This window comes from Zingiber officinale, chromosome 4A (assembly GCF_018446385.1).
Source record: "Zingiber officinale cultivar Zhangliang chromosome 4A, Zo_v1.1, whole genome shotgun sequence".
Lineage (NCBI taxonomy): Eukaryota > Viridiplantae > Streptophyta > Magnoliopsida > Zingiberales > Zingiberaceae > Zingiber > Zingiber officinale.
This window is the reverse complement of record NC_055992.1, coordinates 64,525,691-64,539,597: the sequence shown is the minus strand read 5'-3', so window position 1 is coordinate 64,539,597 and position 13,907 is coordinate 64,525,691. Positions and strand designations below refer to the sequence as shown.

The 13,907-nt window shown below is 36.3% G+C and overlaps 1 protein-coding gene across 2 annotated transcripts in view; it reads right to left on the bottom strand.

The window, feature by feature from the left end:
• The window catches only part of LOC121969960 (beta-glucosidase 16-like), a 31,600-nt gene extending 17,999 nt beyond the window's left edge, over nt 1-13,601 (bottom strand). For both annotated transcript variants that reach the window (XM_042520297.1, XM_042520298.1), the window contains exon 1: nt 13,382-13,601. In XM_042520297.1, coding sequence (XP_042376231.1) covers nt 13,382-13,507 — 126 coding nt within the window. In that variant the 5' untranslated portion in view covers nt 13,508-13,601. The remainder of the gene's footprint in view (nt 1-13,381) is intronic.
• Nucleotides 13,602-13,907: the final 306 nt, after the last annotated feature.

The window sequence follows — 13,907 nt, the reverse complement described above, 5'->3', positions numbered from 1 at the left end:
AAGATATGGCAGATTAGTCATTAGTATAAATAGGAGATTGTTGGAGTATATACTGAAAGCCTAAGCTTTGTAAACATTCATTATGAATAAAGAATCACATATGGTCAAATTCTCTACATTTAGTTGTAGTTGTTCAATTAATTTATACTGTAGATAACATAGTATGTGGTGTCACATGCAGAAGATGATGTTATCAGTACCTTATAAATTATAAACAGTAGCTCACGACCAAAATGGAAAGGAACAAATCATTAGAAGGTCGTAGTGTAATTAGGTATCAGTTTATCTTGACTGTATAATTACACTAGTACACTTAGAGTGTAATGAGTAGGACCATTTGAGGTCGTTTCTTTTATACTGACTTTATAAAGAAATAAAGATTTCGGTTATTATGGAAGTGTGTGCTCTTAATCCTAATATAATAACAAGCACATATATTTGATATTTATTTATTTAATTTATTAATGGGTGAGATTTAGTTCGATGAATCAATAAACCCGATAAGTTGGGAAATGGTATCACTTATAGTGTGTGTTGTTGATTATAGAAGGAAACTGTGTCCTAAAGATACTAGGTTGATAATGTCCTCAAGAGGAGCTCATTAGGATTGTCATGTTAAACCTTGCAGGTGGACTTAGTCCGACAAGATGATAAGGTTGAGTGGTACTACTCTTGGACTAAGATATTAATTAAATGAGTTGTCAGTAACTCACTTAATTAGTGGACATTCGATATCTTAAACACAGGGAGACTAACACACTCATAATAAGAAGGAGCCCAAAAATGTAATTTGGGATTGGTGCGGTAGTTCAATAATAGTTCCCTAGTGGAATGAATTATTATTGATAAAATTAAGTTGTGTGTTCGGGGCGAACACGGGATGCTTAATTTTATCGGGAGACCAAAATCAATTCCTCCTCTCGGTCCCTATCGTAGCCACTTATTTATAGAGTTCTATACCCACCTATACCTACTTTCTATACCCACCTAATAGGGGCCGGCCAAGCTAGCTTGGAAACCAAGCTAGGGTCGGCCTAAGCATAAATTGGTGTGGCCGGCCCTAGCTTGAACCCAAGCTAGAGGGGCCGGCCATATTAAATTAAAAAGGATTTTAATTTTAATTTTTATTATGTGGAAGATATAATTTATTAAAAAGAATTAAAATTAAAATATCTCTCTTGTAAAAGATCTACAAAAGATTAAAGAAAGAGATTAGATCTCTTTCCTTATTTGTAGATTGGTGAGATATTTTATTTTCTCTTTAAAAATTATTCACATGTTGTTAAATTAAAATTATAGAAATTTCTTTTTATCAACCATGAAGAGATTTTTGAAGAGAAATTTTATTTTTAAAATTTCCGAAAACAAATTAGGAAGTTTTAATTTGTTGATTAAAACTTGTCTAATTTATTTCTTTTGATATGACCGGCCAATATTGTTTTAATTGAAAATTTTATTTTATTTTTCTCAATTAAATCATGTCAAGAAATTAAGGAAATTTTATTGTAATTAAATTTCCTAATTTGCCTAGGCCAAGGAATATAAAAGAAGGGGTGGGGGTGCCTTCATGAGATACAACCTTTATTATTTCTCTCCCTCTTTTGTTCCTTGGTGTGGCCGACCATCATCATCCTCTCCCTCTCTTCCTCTTGTAGTGGTCGAACCTCTCTCTCCCCTTGGAGCTCTTGTGGTGGCCGGATACTACTTGGAGAAGAAGAAGAAGAAGGAGAGAAAGCTAGCATCTCTTGGAGCTTGGTTGGTGTTTTGATCTTCTTCCTTGGTGAAGCTTCCTTATTGTGGCCGAACCTAGCTTGGAGGAGAAGAAGGTGGTTGGTGGTTTCTCATCTCGGAAGATCGTTGCTCACACAACGTCCGAGGTTAGAAGAGGAATACGGTAGAAAATCAAGAGGTTTTTCTAGAAGGTATAACTAGTAGTTTTTCCTTTTCCGCATCATACTAGTTATTTATGGAAATAATACCAAATACAAGAGGCTTACGTTCTAGTATTTCGAATATGTTTTTCGGAGTTGTGTTCTTTTGTTTTATTTTTCCTTGTGATTTGATTGTTCTTTTTAGTTAACCTAAAGTTATTTTAGGAAATTAAATATTAGATTTCTATAAAAGGTTTTGTCTAGTCGGTGGTGGTTGCTCCCATATCTAAGAAGGCCATGTGCCTCGCCACGTCAGTACTGAGAACCAATTATAGAAATTACTATTTAATGGAATTAATAACTTAAGGTGATTTGGGTCGAACGTGTTAAGTTCCGCAGGAGATCCAAGTCAAAACCTAAAAGAACAAATAGATTAAGTTTTGGATCAAACGTGTTAAGTTCCGCAGGCGATCCAAAATTTAATTTAAAAGAACACATGGTAGCTAGGAAAAGGTTCAGACCTTTGTACAAAATTTTTGTACAGTGGAACCTCTAGGCTTTCCGAGTAGCAACCAACAGTTCCCCTATTCTTCGTCGGTACTTCATCTCTGCTGATGTCATATTCTTTGATTCGATTTTATTGTTTTGGCCTCCCGCTTCCTAGTCCAAGGTTTCTCCCTCTCCACCTGCATCGGTGACTATCTTTTGTCCTCCGGAGGTGCCTCTATCATCCTCAGCCTCGTCTCCTTTGCAGGTTTATTAATGTCGTCCTCGTCCTGCTTTGCCGCCGACCGACACTGACACTGTCATGGACACATCTTTGGAACCAAGTCCTTTGCCATTTCCTCCAATCCCATCTCCTGACTCTAATATTCCTATTGCACTTCGAAAGGGTATGCATTCCACTCGTAATCTTTCTCCTCACTATGTTTCTTTGAGTTATTATCGTCTTTCTCCTTCCTATTATTATTGTCTTTCTTCCTTGTCATCTGTTTCTCTTCCTAAGACTACAGGTGATGTCTTTGCCCATCCAGGATGGAAACAGGCTATGCTCGATGAAATTTATGCTTTACAAAGTAGTGGGACCGTTCCTCTACCACCTGGGAAGTCAGTTGTTGGTTGTTGATGGGTGTATACGGTGAAGGTTGGTCCAGACGGTATGGTTGACAAACTTAAGGTGCATCTTGTCGCTAAAGGCTATACTCAGATCTTCAGATTGGATTATGGGGATACTTTTTTTCCTGTTGCCAAGATACCTTTTGTACACCTATTCCTGTCAATTGCTGTGATTCACCATTGGCCTCTTTATCAGTTGGACATCAAAAATGTATTTTTACATGGTGATTTGCTTGAGGAAGTTTACATGGAGCAACCTCTGTGTTTTGTTACTCAGGGGGAGTCTTCTGGTCTTGTATGTCGCATGCGGAAATCTTTATATGGCCTCAAGCAATCACCCAGAGCATGGTTCGGTAGATTTAGTACTATAATTCAACAGTTTGGCATGACTTGGAGCGAGGCTGACCATTCTGTCTTTTATCGCTACTCATCTACTGGTTGCATCTATATAGTGATTTATGTTGATGATATTGTCATCACAGGTAGTGATCATCTTGGGATTTCACAAGTGAAACATCTTTTTAAACATTTTCATACAAAGGACCTCGGCAAACTTAAATATTTCTTGGGGATAGAAATAGCACAGTCTAAACAGGGGATCGTCATTATCCCAAAGGAAGTATGCAATCGATATTCTGGAAGAAACAAAAATGTTAAACTCAAAGACAGTCGACAGCCCTATGGATCCTAATGTCAAGCTCCTGCCAAATCAGGGGGATCCTTTTCCAGATCCTGAACCGTACAGGCAATTAGTAGGGAAACTAAACTACCTTACTGTTACTCATCCTGATATCTGATTTGCGATAAGTGTAGTAAGTTAGTTTCTCAACTCTCCATGCAAAGAACATTAGAATGATATGACTCGCATTATTCGATATATCAGAGGCGCACCAGGAAAGGGTCTTTTGTATGCAGACAAAGGATATATTCGAGTCATAGGGTACTCTGATGCAGATTGGACAGGATCTCCCACTGATAGAAAGTCCACTTCTGGGTTTTATATATTTGTTGAAGGTAACCTTATTTCTTAGAAAAGTAAAAAGCAGAATGTTGTGGCAAGATCCAGTGCAGAGGTAGAGTATCGGGCTATTATCATAACTAGTCAAGAGCTTATATGGCTAAAACGGTTGCTTCAGGAACTCAGGTTTGGGGAGGTCAAATATCACTTATATGTGACAACCAGGCTGCCATGCATATTGCCTCGAACCCAGTTTTTCATGAGAGGACAAAGCATATTGAAGTTGACTGTCACTTTGTTAGAGAGAAAATCATATCAGGAGAAATATCTACTAGTTTTGTCAACTCACATAATCAACTAGCATATATATTCACTAAGTCACTGAGAGGTTCCTGAATTGACTACATATGTAACAAGCTGGATACATATGATCTATATTCTCCAGCTTAAGGGGGAGTGTTAGAATATTGTAACATAATAACTAGGGGTATTATTGTAATTATGCTATATATCCTTCTCTATATAAGTCAATAACTCCGTGGTGTCTAATATACGATTTTCTCTTAACAATTCTTATTTAATAATTCAATAATTTTAATGAATTAACATAGATTATGGAGAAATTTTTAAAACGAAATGTTCAGTCTTCTAAGGAAGAAAATAGTAAGAAACAACATTCTCGCGTTAAATTCAACTCGGATGATGTTGTCAGTGACCAGGGCTACGTAAACCAATTAATAAATTTGATATTTCAATCAGAGATCAGATTCGAAAAGAATATTTGATTAGAGGACCTTGTCAACCATTTAGCCATAATTATCCCCTAAGACAATTTGATAAAAAGCATAGAAGTTTCCAAATTACTTGGTTTAAAACATTTTCATGGTTAGAGTACAACAATCAAAAGATGCAGCTTTTTATTTTTGGTGCTATCTCTTTAAAAATTCTCATAGAGGATGTCGAGCTGGAGATTAAGCATTTACTAATTTAGGGATGAATAATTGGAGAAAAGCAATAGAAGTATTTAATACGCATGTTGGTGGTGTAGCTAGTGCTCACAATGATGTAAGAACACAACTTGAGGCTTTTTAAAATCAACGACAAAGTGTCACATTTGCTACAAGCACATGGGCATGGAATGGAGGTTGTATATCACACTCAATTAACGACAACTTTGGATGTTACACGCTTTCTTTTGAAACAAGTTTGCCTTTCTGTGGACATGATGAGTCATCGAGTTCCTCAAATAAAGATAACTTTCTTGAATTGATTGAGTGGTATACCCGAAGAAATGATGAGGTTGTCAAGACAATGAATGAGAATGCCCCTGGAAACAATCAAATTAAATCTCTTCAAAAGGATTTAACACGGGCTTGTGCTGCTGAAGTCACAAATGTCATTCTTAATGATATAAAAGACAATATATTTTCTCTTATGGTTGATGAGTGTCAAGATATTTCGGTCAAAGAGCAAATGGGAGTTGTTTTAAGATACGTGAACAAACATGGATGTGTTATTGAAAGATTTCTTGTGATTGTACATGTGTCTAACACTTTTGCTATTTCTTTGAAGAAGACTATTGATGAATTGTTTGCAAAACATAAGTTGTCATTATTAATATTGAGAGGTCAAGGATATGGTGGGGCTTCAAATATGCGAGGTGAGTATAATGGATTGAAGGCTCTCATATTAAAGGAAAATTCATCTGCAATGTATGTCCATTGTTTTGCTCACCAACTTCAACTAGTTGTTGTTGCAGTTGCTAAGAACAGTCGAATTGGGAGTGATTTCTTCCCATATGTTACTATTGTAGGATCGATGCGTGCTAGTGGGAGGTAAATAACACTCGTGGCTTTTTCATTCATTTCGAAAAACTCGATCGCGTAAGAGTTCGTGCAGTGGAAATTAAAGAGCGAAAAGTAAAAGAACAAAAAAACCAAGTAGACACCTTTGGTTTTACTTGGTTCGAAGTCTGTAACGACTCCTACTCCAAAGCCCGCAATCGTTGATCGTTTGCGTTGGGAACCCACTATCAATTCGTAAAAGCTTTATGGATATACAAGTACAAGTATTAAAACTCAAGTATACCGACAACAGAGGATTAGTAGTTGTTCGTTGATTATCGAAGCTGCAGTTAGGGGTGAGCATTCGGTTAATTCGGTTAATTTGATATTAATTTTGTATAAATTCTTTTTATTATTATTTAAACAAATTTAGTTAATTCGGTGTTAACTGAAATAATTAATTCAGTTAATTCAATTTTAAAAAAACTTTGATTTGATTCGGTTAGCCAACACTAAATCGATTTTCGGTTAATTCGGTTAATTTATGGACCGAATTAACCGAATGCTCATCCCTAGCTGCAGTTAAGCATGATTGAGTTGTTCCGGTGCAGCGCACACGTAAGGTCGTTCTAAATGTGTTATTTCGAAGATGTTGGTCTACCCTCCTTTTATAGCTGAGCCAGACCTGATCCAGATCCACTGATCTTGGATCAGTCTTTGGCTCGACACTGATCGGTCGACCGATCCAGGTGTTCGGTCGGCCGAAAATTTCGCGTCCAGATTCTGCAGCTTGGATAAGAGTCTTCGTTTGATCGACCGATCTTACTGTTCAATCGACCAATCCTGCTGACCTTGCTGGCCTATCTGACCCGATCCACCTGGCCTGACCACGTCAACTCCTATTGACCGTTCGGTCGAACCCGATCAACTGGCTAGGAATTTCCTTTGCTTGCTTGGAGGTTCAGTCGACCGATCCCCGATTCGGTCGATCGATCAAGGCCGAAACTTCAACCCGCAAAATGTTGGTTTCCCTGCAAAACAGAGTTAGACAAATAGCAAAAAATAGTAAAACATATATAACTTTTGACAGTCTCCAGACTGTCCGGTTCTAACTTTTAGATTTCCTCCGGAAACCCTAGGTTGAACCGACGTCCACTGTTCCCTCTTCGAGGAACGCGTCCTCACTTACTCCTCTCAATAGAGTTACCTTTTGTCAAACCAATCCTCCAAACCGACTGGACTTTTGCTCAACGCCCAAGACTTCAGGTCTTCATGCTGAATGTCCGCTCTACAATCCGTCCAGACTTTCACCTAGTCCGCGACCACCAGGATTTTCACCTAGAGTCCCTGACTCTAGGATTTCGCCCAAAGTGCTCGATCCACCAAGACTTTCCACCTAAGGTTACTACCCCCTAGACCTAGGGTTACCTCCTCCTAGGGTTTTCCATAGCCTAGGGTTACCTCCTCTTAAGACCTAGGGTTACCTCCCCTAGGGTTTTCCATAATCTAGGGTTACCACCCTTTATGACTTAGGATTACCTCCCCTAAGGGTTTCCACCTGCTTAGAATCCACTAGGACATTTGCCTAAGTACACTTAGGACTTTCCTACAAGTTCATTCACACTTGTTAAACAACAAGCCATCTTAACTTTGAACTATTTGCCATAATCAAAACTTAGGTTCGATCGTCTGGTGCTCCTTGCACCAACAATCTCTTTTTTTTTTATTATGACAACCTAGTTCAAAGTTAAGTAAAACATAACAATATTTACTATAATATAATGAAAAGGAATTTAAGCATGAGCATAATTAAAATACAATAATTTTGACATATTAAAAAAACTCCCCCTTTTATGCTTAACTCTTAACTTTAACCTTTCTTTACCCCTTGCCATATATCAAAAAAGAGTACTAAGAGAGAAAAAAATGAATCTTTAAATCTGAAAGGCGAGTTTTTAATCTTTTAAACTCTCCCTGAAGGGTAGTACTTACTTGGCCTAAAAATCATTTACCTTTTAAATAAAATAGCTAAATAGGTAACTTTGAAAAGGATTTTCTTTAAAAAAAAAAACTTTAGTTCAATACTTAGCTTTTAAAAAGTTTTTAGTAAAAACTTAGTTAAATATTTAACTTTAAAAAGATTTTGATAAAATGCATAGTTACGTACTTAGCTTTAAAAAGATTTTTAAAACTTAATTAAGTACTTAGCTTTGAAAATGACTTAGCCTTTATAAAAAAACTTAGCTAATCTTAAACTTTGAAAGTATTTTAGCTTTTCCAAAAAAAAAAAACTTAACTAAATTTAAGATTTGAAAATGACCTAGTTTTTCCAAAAAGACTTAGCTAAATTTAAGCTTTGAAAATAACCTAGTTTTTCCAAAAACAAACTTAGCTAAATTTATGTTTTGAAAATGACTTAGCTTTTTCCAAAAAAAAAAAAACTTAGCTAAATTTATGTTTTGAAAATGACTTAGCTTTTTCCAAAAAAAAAAAAACTTAGCTAAATTTATGTTTTGAAAATAAAAAGCTTAGTTAAGTACATAAAAACTTAGTTAAAAATACTTTTTCAAAAACTTATTATTTATTTTTGGATTTGAATTTCCTTTTTGAAAAATTGTCTTTTCAAAAAGAGTTAAATTTTCTTTTCAAAAATAGTTAAACCAAAAATAAAACTTTTTAAAGATCAGCAAATTAACTTTGAAATTTTGAAAACAATGCTTTAACTTTAACACCTTAAACTTCCTTTCACTCTCCCTTAATTAATGTAAAAAAAAAAAACTGTTTTAAGTTTTTGGGTCCTAGAGTCCAAGCATGAGAGTTCAAAGTTAAAACATAAGTTTAAAGTAAAAGTAATTATTTATTTTCCTAATTTTCCATCTCACCCTTTCTAAGTTATCAAACATGTTAAGCTTATAAGTTTGTGTGAGATGGAATTTGCTTAATTATGATGTTAATTTTAAGTTTGAGAATTTTGAAAAATATTTAAGTTTTAGATTTTGAAAGATTAATTAAATTTGAACATTTAAAGATAATTAAAATTTTGAATATTAATTAACATTTAAAAAAATTAAGATTTTAAAAATTAATTGTGATTTAAAATAATTAATTAAGATTTTGAAAATAAATTATCATTAATATTTGAAAATCTTTAATATTTTGAAAATTAATTATACTTTTGAAATTAACTATACATTTGAAATTAATTATACTGACTTAGATTAATTAATTTTAGTTGAATTTTAATTTAGTTAACTTAATTGAATTGAGCTTAATTGAAGGGGAGCCTTGGCGCGATAATAAAGTTGTTGCTATGTGATCAAAAGGTCACGGGTTTGAATTCTGGAAATAGCCTCTTGCAAAAAACAGGATAAAACTGCGTACAATGGATCCTTCCCCGGGACCCCGCATGGTGGGAGCTTCGTGCACACGGCTGCCCTTTTTTTTTAATTGAATTGAGCTTAATTAATTTGAATTTGGTTAACTACTTTTTTATTTTTATATCTAGATCCATCTCACCCTTTTTTAAATTTTCGATCAAGGAACCTTAATAGTTTTATGAGATGGTTAATTTAATCTTTACTTTAGATTAAAATCTAAGGATTAATTTACATTTGAGTTAGATTAAGGTTTAACAGTTAATTAATTAAATATTCATTTCAATAATTGGCTTCTAGGCTGTGGCGAGACACTAGACCTTTTTGGGTATTCGATCATCAACCACTTATAGATAAATCTTTTTAAAGAAATTAAATATTTAGTTTCCTTTCTGAAAATCCTAGGTATAACTAGTCAAGTGTGAATCAGGCCTAAGTCCTTATCTATCATAATCTAAGCATGAATAATAAAAAATAGTGCTTGGACTATTTTTTTCTATTTGTTCAATTAACAAGTGATAAATAAGATCTAAACTTGTGGTTAACCTTATATCCAAGTCCGGATCGATTGTATACAGCCCTTCGTTTTCCAAGAATCAAATCAAAATTCTTGGAACCTAAAGTGAACCATTCTAATGAGTCCTTGAATTCTTTAACTTCAGTTTTTAAATTGAAATTTTCTTCCTCAAATTGTTGGACTTGGGTTGAGGTTCCTTCTTGAACTTGCTCAGTCAAAGAACTCGAGTTAGTTACTTCCTTAAGGGTTGTTACCTCCTTTTGGAGTGACTTGACCGGAGATTGGATTTGGCCAATTTTCTTAATAAGTATTCAATTAAATTTTGCAATTCATCTATTTGAATACCAGCAAACAAAGAACTTACAATGTTGTTTGGCCCTTCAGAAATGGATGCGGATCCGTGACTTCTTTTGGACGCGGTTTCGACAAGGTACGCTTGTGCTGGTAGAGCAACAAAGCTTGCTTGCTCGTGTTCTTCTTCGTCCGTCTCTTCTGATGACTCCTCCAGTTGTGTCATCCGAATCTTACGAGTAGGGCACTAGTTTATGTGGTGTCCTCTCTTCATGCACTGAAAACAAGTTATGTGAAATTTGAAATTTTTATTTACAATTTTACCTTTTAGATCCATGATAGGATTCTCCTTGACTGTTGTCATCTCGATTTCGGACTCAGATTCAGCTATCTCTTCCTTGGCCATCAATGCTATGAAATTGGTCTGATCCAATTCTTCTGAGTCTGGTTTGAAAGTTGACTCTGGGGATTCAAACTCAGATTCGAACTCAGGTTCTACTTGGTCTTCTGGCTCTAACGGAATCTCATGAAGCTCAATTAATTTTTCCCAAAGTTCATTAGTGTTATTGAACTTTCCAACTCGATCAAGCTTTTTATTTGTTAGTCCGCATAGGAGTGTATATGTTGCTTTTGCATTGGCTTCAATCTTTCTCCTTGTTTGTGCATCCCACTTGTCACAGGCGATGGGCACACCTTCTTCGGTGGAGAGTATAAATCCGGTCTAGATCATGAGTCTTCAGTTGGTTCTCTATCTGGTCTTTCTAGTATTCGAAATTCTCGCTGGACAAGAGTGGTGGGCGTGCGGTGTTGTACCCATCTTGGTATGCCATTTATTGAACAAATCTAGCACATAACAAAAACAAGTAGACTTGTCCCAAGACTTGGTCTTAGATTAGCAATGATGGAGAAAAATAAAATAGTATTTCACTAATTTCGAAAAAAAATAATAATAAATAATAATAATAATATAAATTTTGATAAATAAGATATTTCGTCAACACTGACCGATAATGAAAAAATAAAAATGAATTTTTCAAAAAATAAATTTGGAGGGAAAACGTGTAAGAATATTTTTTAAACAAACAAGATATATAATTTTCTTTGAGAAAAAAAGGCCCCTCTGCTCGTTTGGTGGTTTCACCAATTCAAAGCGGCCTCGCTTGATACCAATTGTAAGATCGATGCATGCTAGAGGGAGTGAATAGCACTCGTGACTTTTTCACTCATTTCGGAAAACTCGATCGTGTAAGAGTTCGTGCGGTGAAAATTAAAGAGCGAAAAGTAAGAGAACAAAAAACCAAGTTGACACCTTTGGTTTTACTTGGTTCGGAACCTGTGACAACTCCTACTCAAGGCCTGTGATTGTTGATCGCTTAGGTTGGGCAATTCACTATCAATTAGTAAAAACTTTACAAATATACAAGTACAAGTATTAAAACTAAAGTATACAGACAACAGAGAATTAGTAGTTGTTCATTGATTGTCGGAGCAGCAGTTAAGCATGGTTGAGTTGTTTCGGAGTAGCGCACACGTAAGAAGGTCATTCTAAATGTGTTATTTCGAAGCTGCTGGTCGACCCTCCTTTTATAGCCGAGCCAGACTTGATCCAAATCCACTTATCTCGGGATCAGTCTTTGACTCGACGTTGATCGATCGACGGATACAAATGTTCGGTCGGCTTTACCCTCTGAACTTGGCCAACTTCACGTCCAGATTCTGCCGCTTGGATAAGAGTCTTCATTCGATCGACCGATCCTGTCGTTCGATCTACTGATCCCGTTGACCTCACTGGCCTATCTAAGCCAAACCACCCGACCCGACCACGTCGACGCCTATCCACCGTTCGGTCGACTGAACCCAGGTTCGGTCGACCGATCCTTCGGTCAAACCCGATCAGCTGGCTGGAAATCTACTCTGCTGGAGGTTCGGTCGACCGATCCCCGGTTCGATCGACCGATCAAGGCTGAAACTTCAACCTGCAGAATGTTAGTTTCCCTGCAAACAGAGTTAGACAAATAGCAAATAATAGTAAAGCAATATATAACTTTTAACAATCTCCGGACTGTCTGGTTCTGACTTTCGAATTCCCTCTAGAAACCCTAAGTCGAACCGACGCCTACTGTTCCCTCTTCGGGGAATGCGTCCTCACCTACTACTCTCAATTACCTTTTACCAAACCGGTCCTCTAGACCGACTGGACTTTTGCTCAGCGCTCGAGACTTCAGGTCTTCATGCTGGACATTCGCTCCACGACCCGTCCAGACATTCATCTGGTCTGCGACCACCAGGATTTTCACTAGTCCCCGACTCTAGGATTTTGCCCAAAGTGTTCGACCCGCCAAGACTTTCCACCTAGGGTTACCACACCCTAAGACCTAGGGTTACCTCCCCCTAGAGTTTTTCATAACCTAGGGTTACCACCTCTAGGACCTAGGGTTACCTCCCCTAGGGTTCTCCACCTGCTTAGAATCTACTAAAACTTTTGCCTGAGTATACTTATGACTTTCCTGCAAGCTCATTCACACTTTTTAGACAACAAGACATCTTAACTTTGGACCTTTGTCATAATCAAAACTTAAGTTCGATTGTCTGGTACTCCTTGCACCAACAACTATGATTGTAAATATTACTAGTGCTTCATGTAAAAGAAAAGACAAGTTTAGATGATTGAGAAAGATATTTTTACCACAATTGAAAATGAACAAATTTTACAAGATTTTCAACAGATGAACACTCGTAGGATACAGTTGCCTCTGTTTGTTTGTACGTCCAGACCTTGTACTAGTAGTTCAAATGTCAAAAAATAATTACTTTATTGGTATGCATATATTTTTATTTCTGTATCATTATCATTATCAATTTAGTACGTTTATCTTTTAATATATTTATTTGATAGCAAAACCATTTTTTTTAGTTCTTTCTTTGAGCACCCCATTAAATTTTTGTCAGGATCAACCACCGTTGGCTAGAGGAGGAGGATGATGGGAGTAATTTTGGAAAGGATGCTCTTTTGTTAAAAAAACTAAGAAGGAAGGATTATGAAAGTTTGGAGCCTCCTTTAATTTTCGCTCAAGAAAAATCTTATTTTCTATGAACAATATGAACTATTAAAGACTCCAAACCCCGAAGCACCCCAAAACTATGGAACTGTCCACAGGGAGAAAATTAGTAGCTGTCAAATAGTCATGGAGAACCATTCTAAAACTAAAATCACTGCAAAAATGCTCTATAACACTCTTTTATGCGAAGACACCTCTCCACTCATGTAGATCATTATGATCATTTTTGAGAATAGGAGATCCAGTTTCTACGCCCCACCCTCCTCCTTCCCTCCCTCCCCTAAAACTGGCATATTCGACCAGAAATCATGCGTATTTCGTTATTGGAGTTTGATCCCAAAAACACTTGTATTTTTTTTCTTTTTCCGTTATCTACGATCTTGGATCTTGTGGAAAACATCATTAGATTACCTGGTAAGAAGAAGTTGCAGTCCCCATGAGGAACGATGGAGGGAAATCGCTACGACTGATGCATCGAGCAGAGGAAAGGAGTTGAAGAAAGAGTGTGATTGCCAAGATACTCTTCTTCCTCCCCATCCCTCCTCTCTGCTTGCTGAACAGGGTGGCATGAGCTGCCACCGCAACCTTCTAATAGTTGACCTTGGCGACGGCGAACGTTATTTGTGTATACAAATTCTTTGTCGGTCATTGTCATATTTATTTTAATTAAGAAGTGTGTTGGGCTTTTAGCTTCTGTTTGGGAGGAGGTGAGTAAAGGGGAGGGAAAGATAAATATGAGTAAAATAAATTTTTATCTTTTTTGGAAAAGAGTGAGCTATGAAGGAGAAGGGAAGAGAAGGGTAAAGCTTCCCCTTGTATGCTCGGAAATAAGCGAAATTCCTTACACCCCAAATTGGGGTATAAGAAAGGATAAGGAGAAATTATTACAATTATATCTTTATTTATTTTTTCACATACAGATTTATTAAAAAAATAA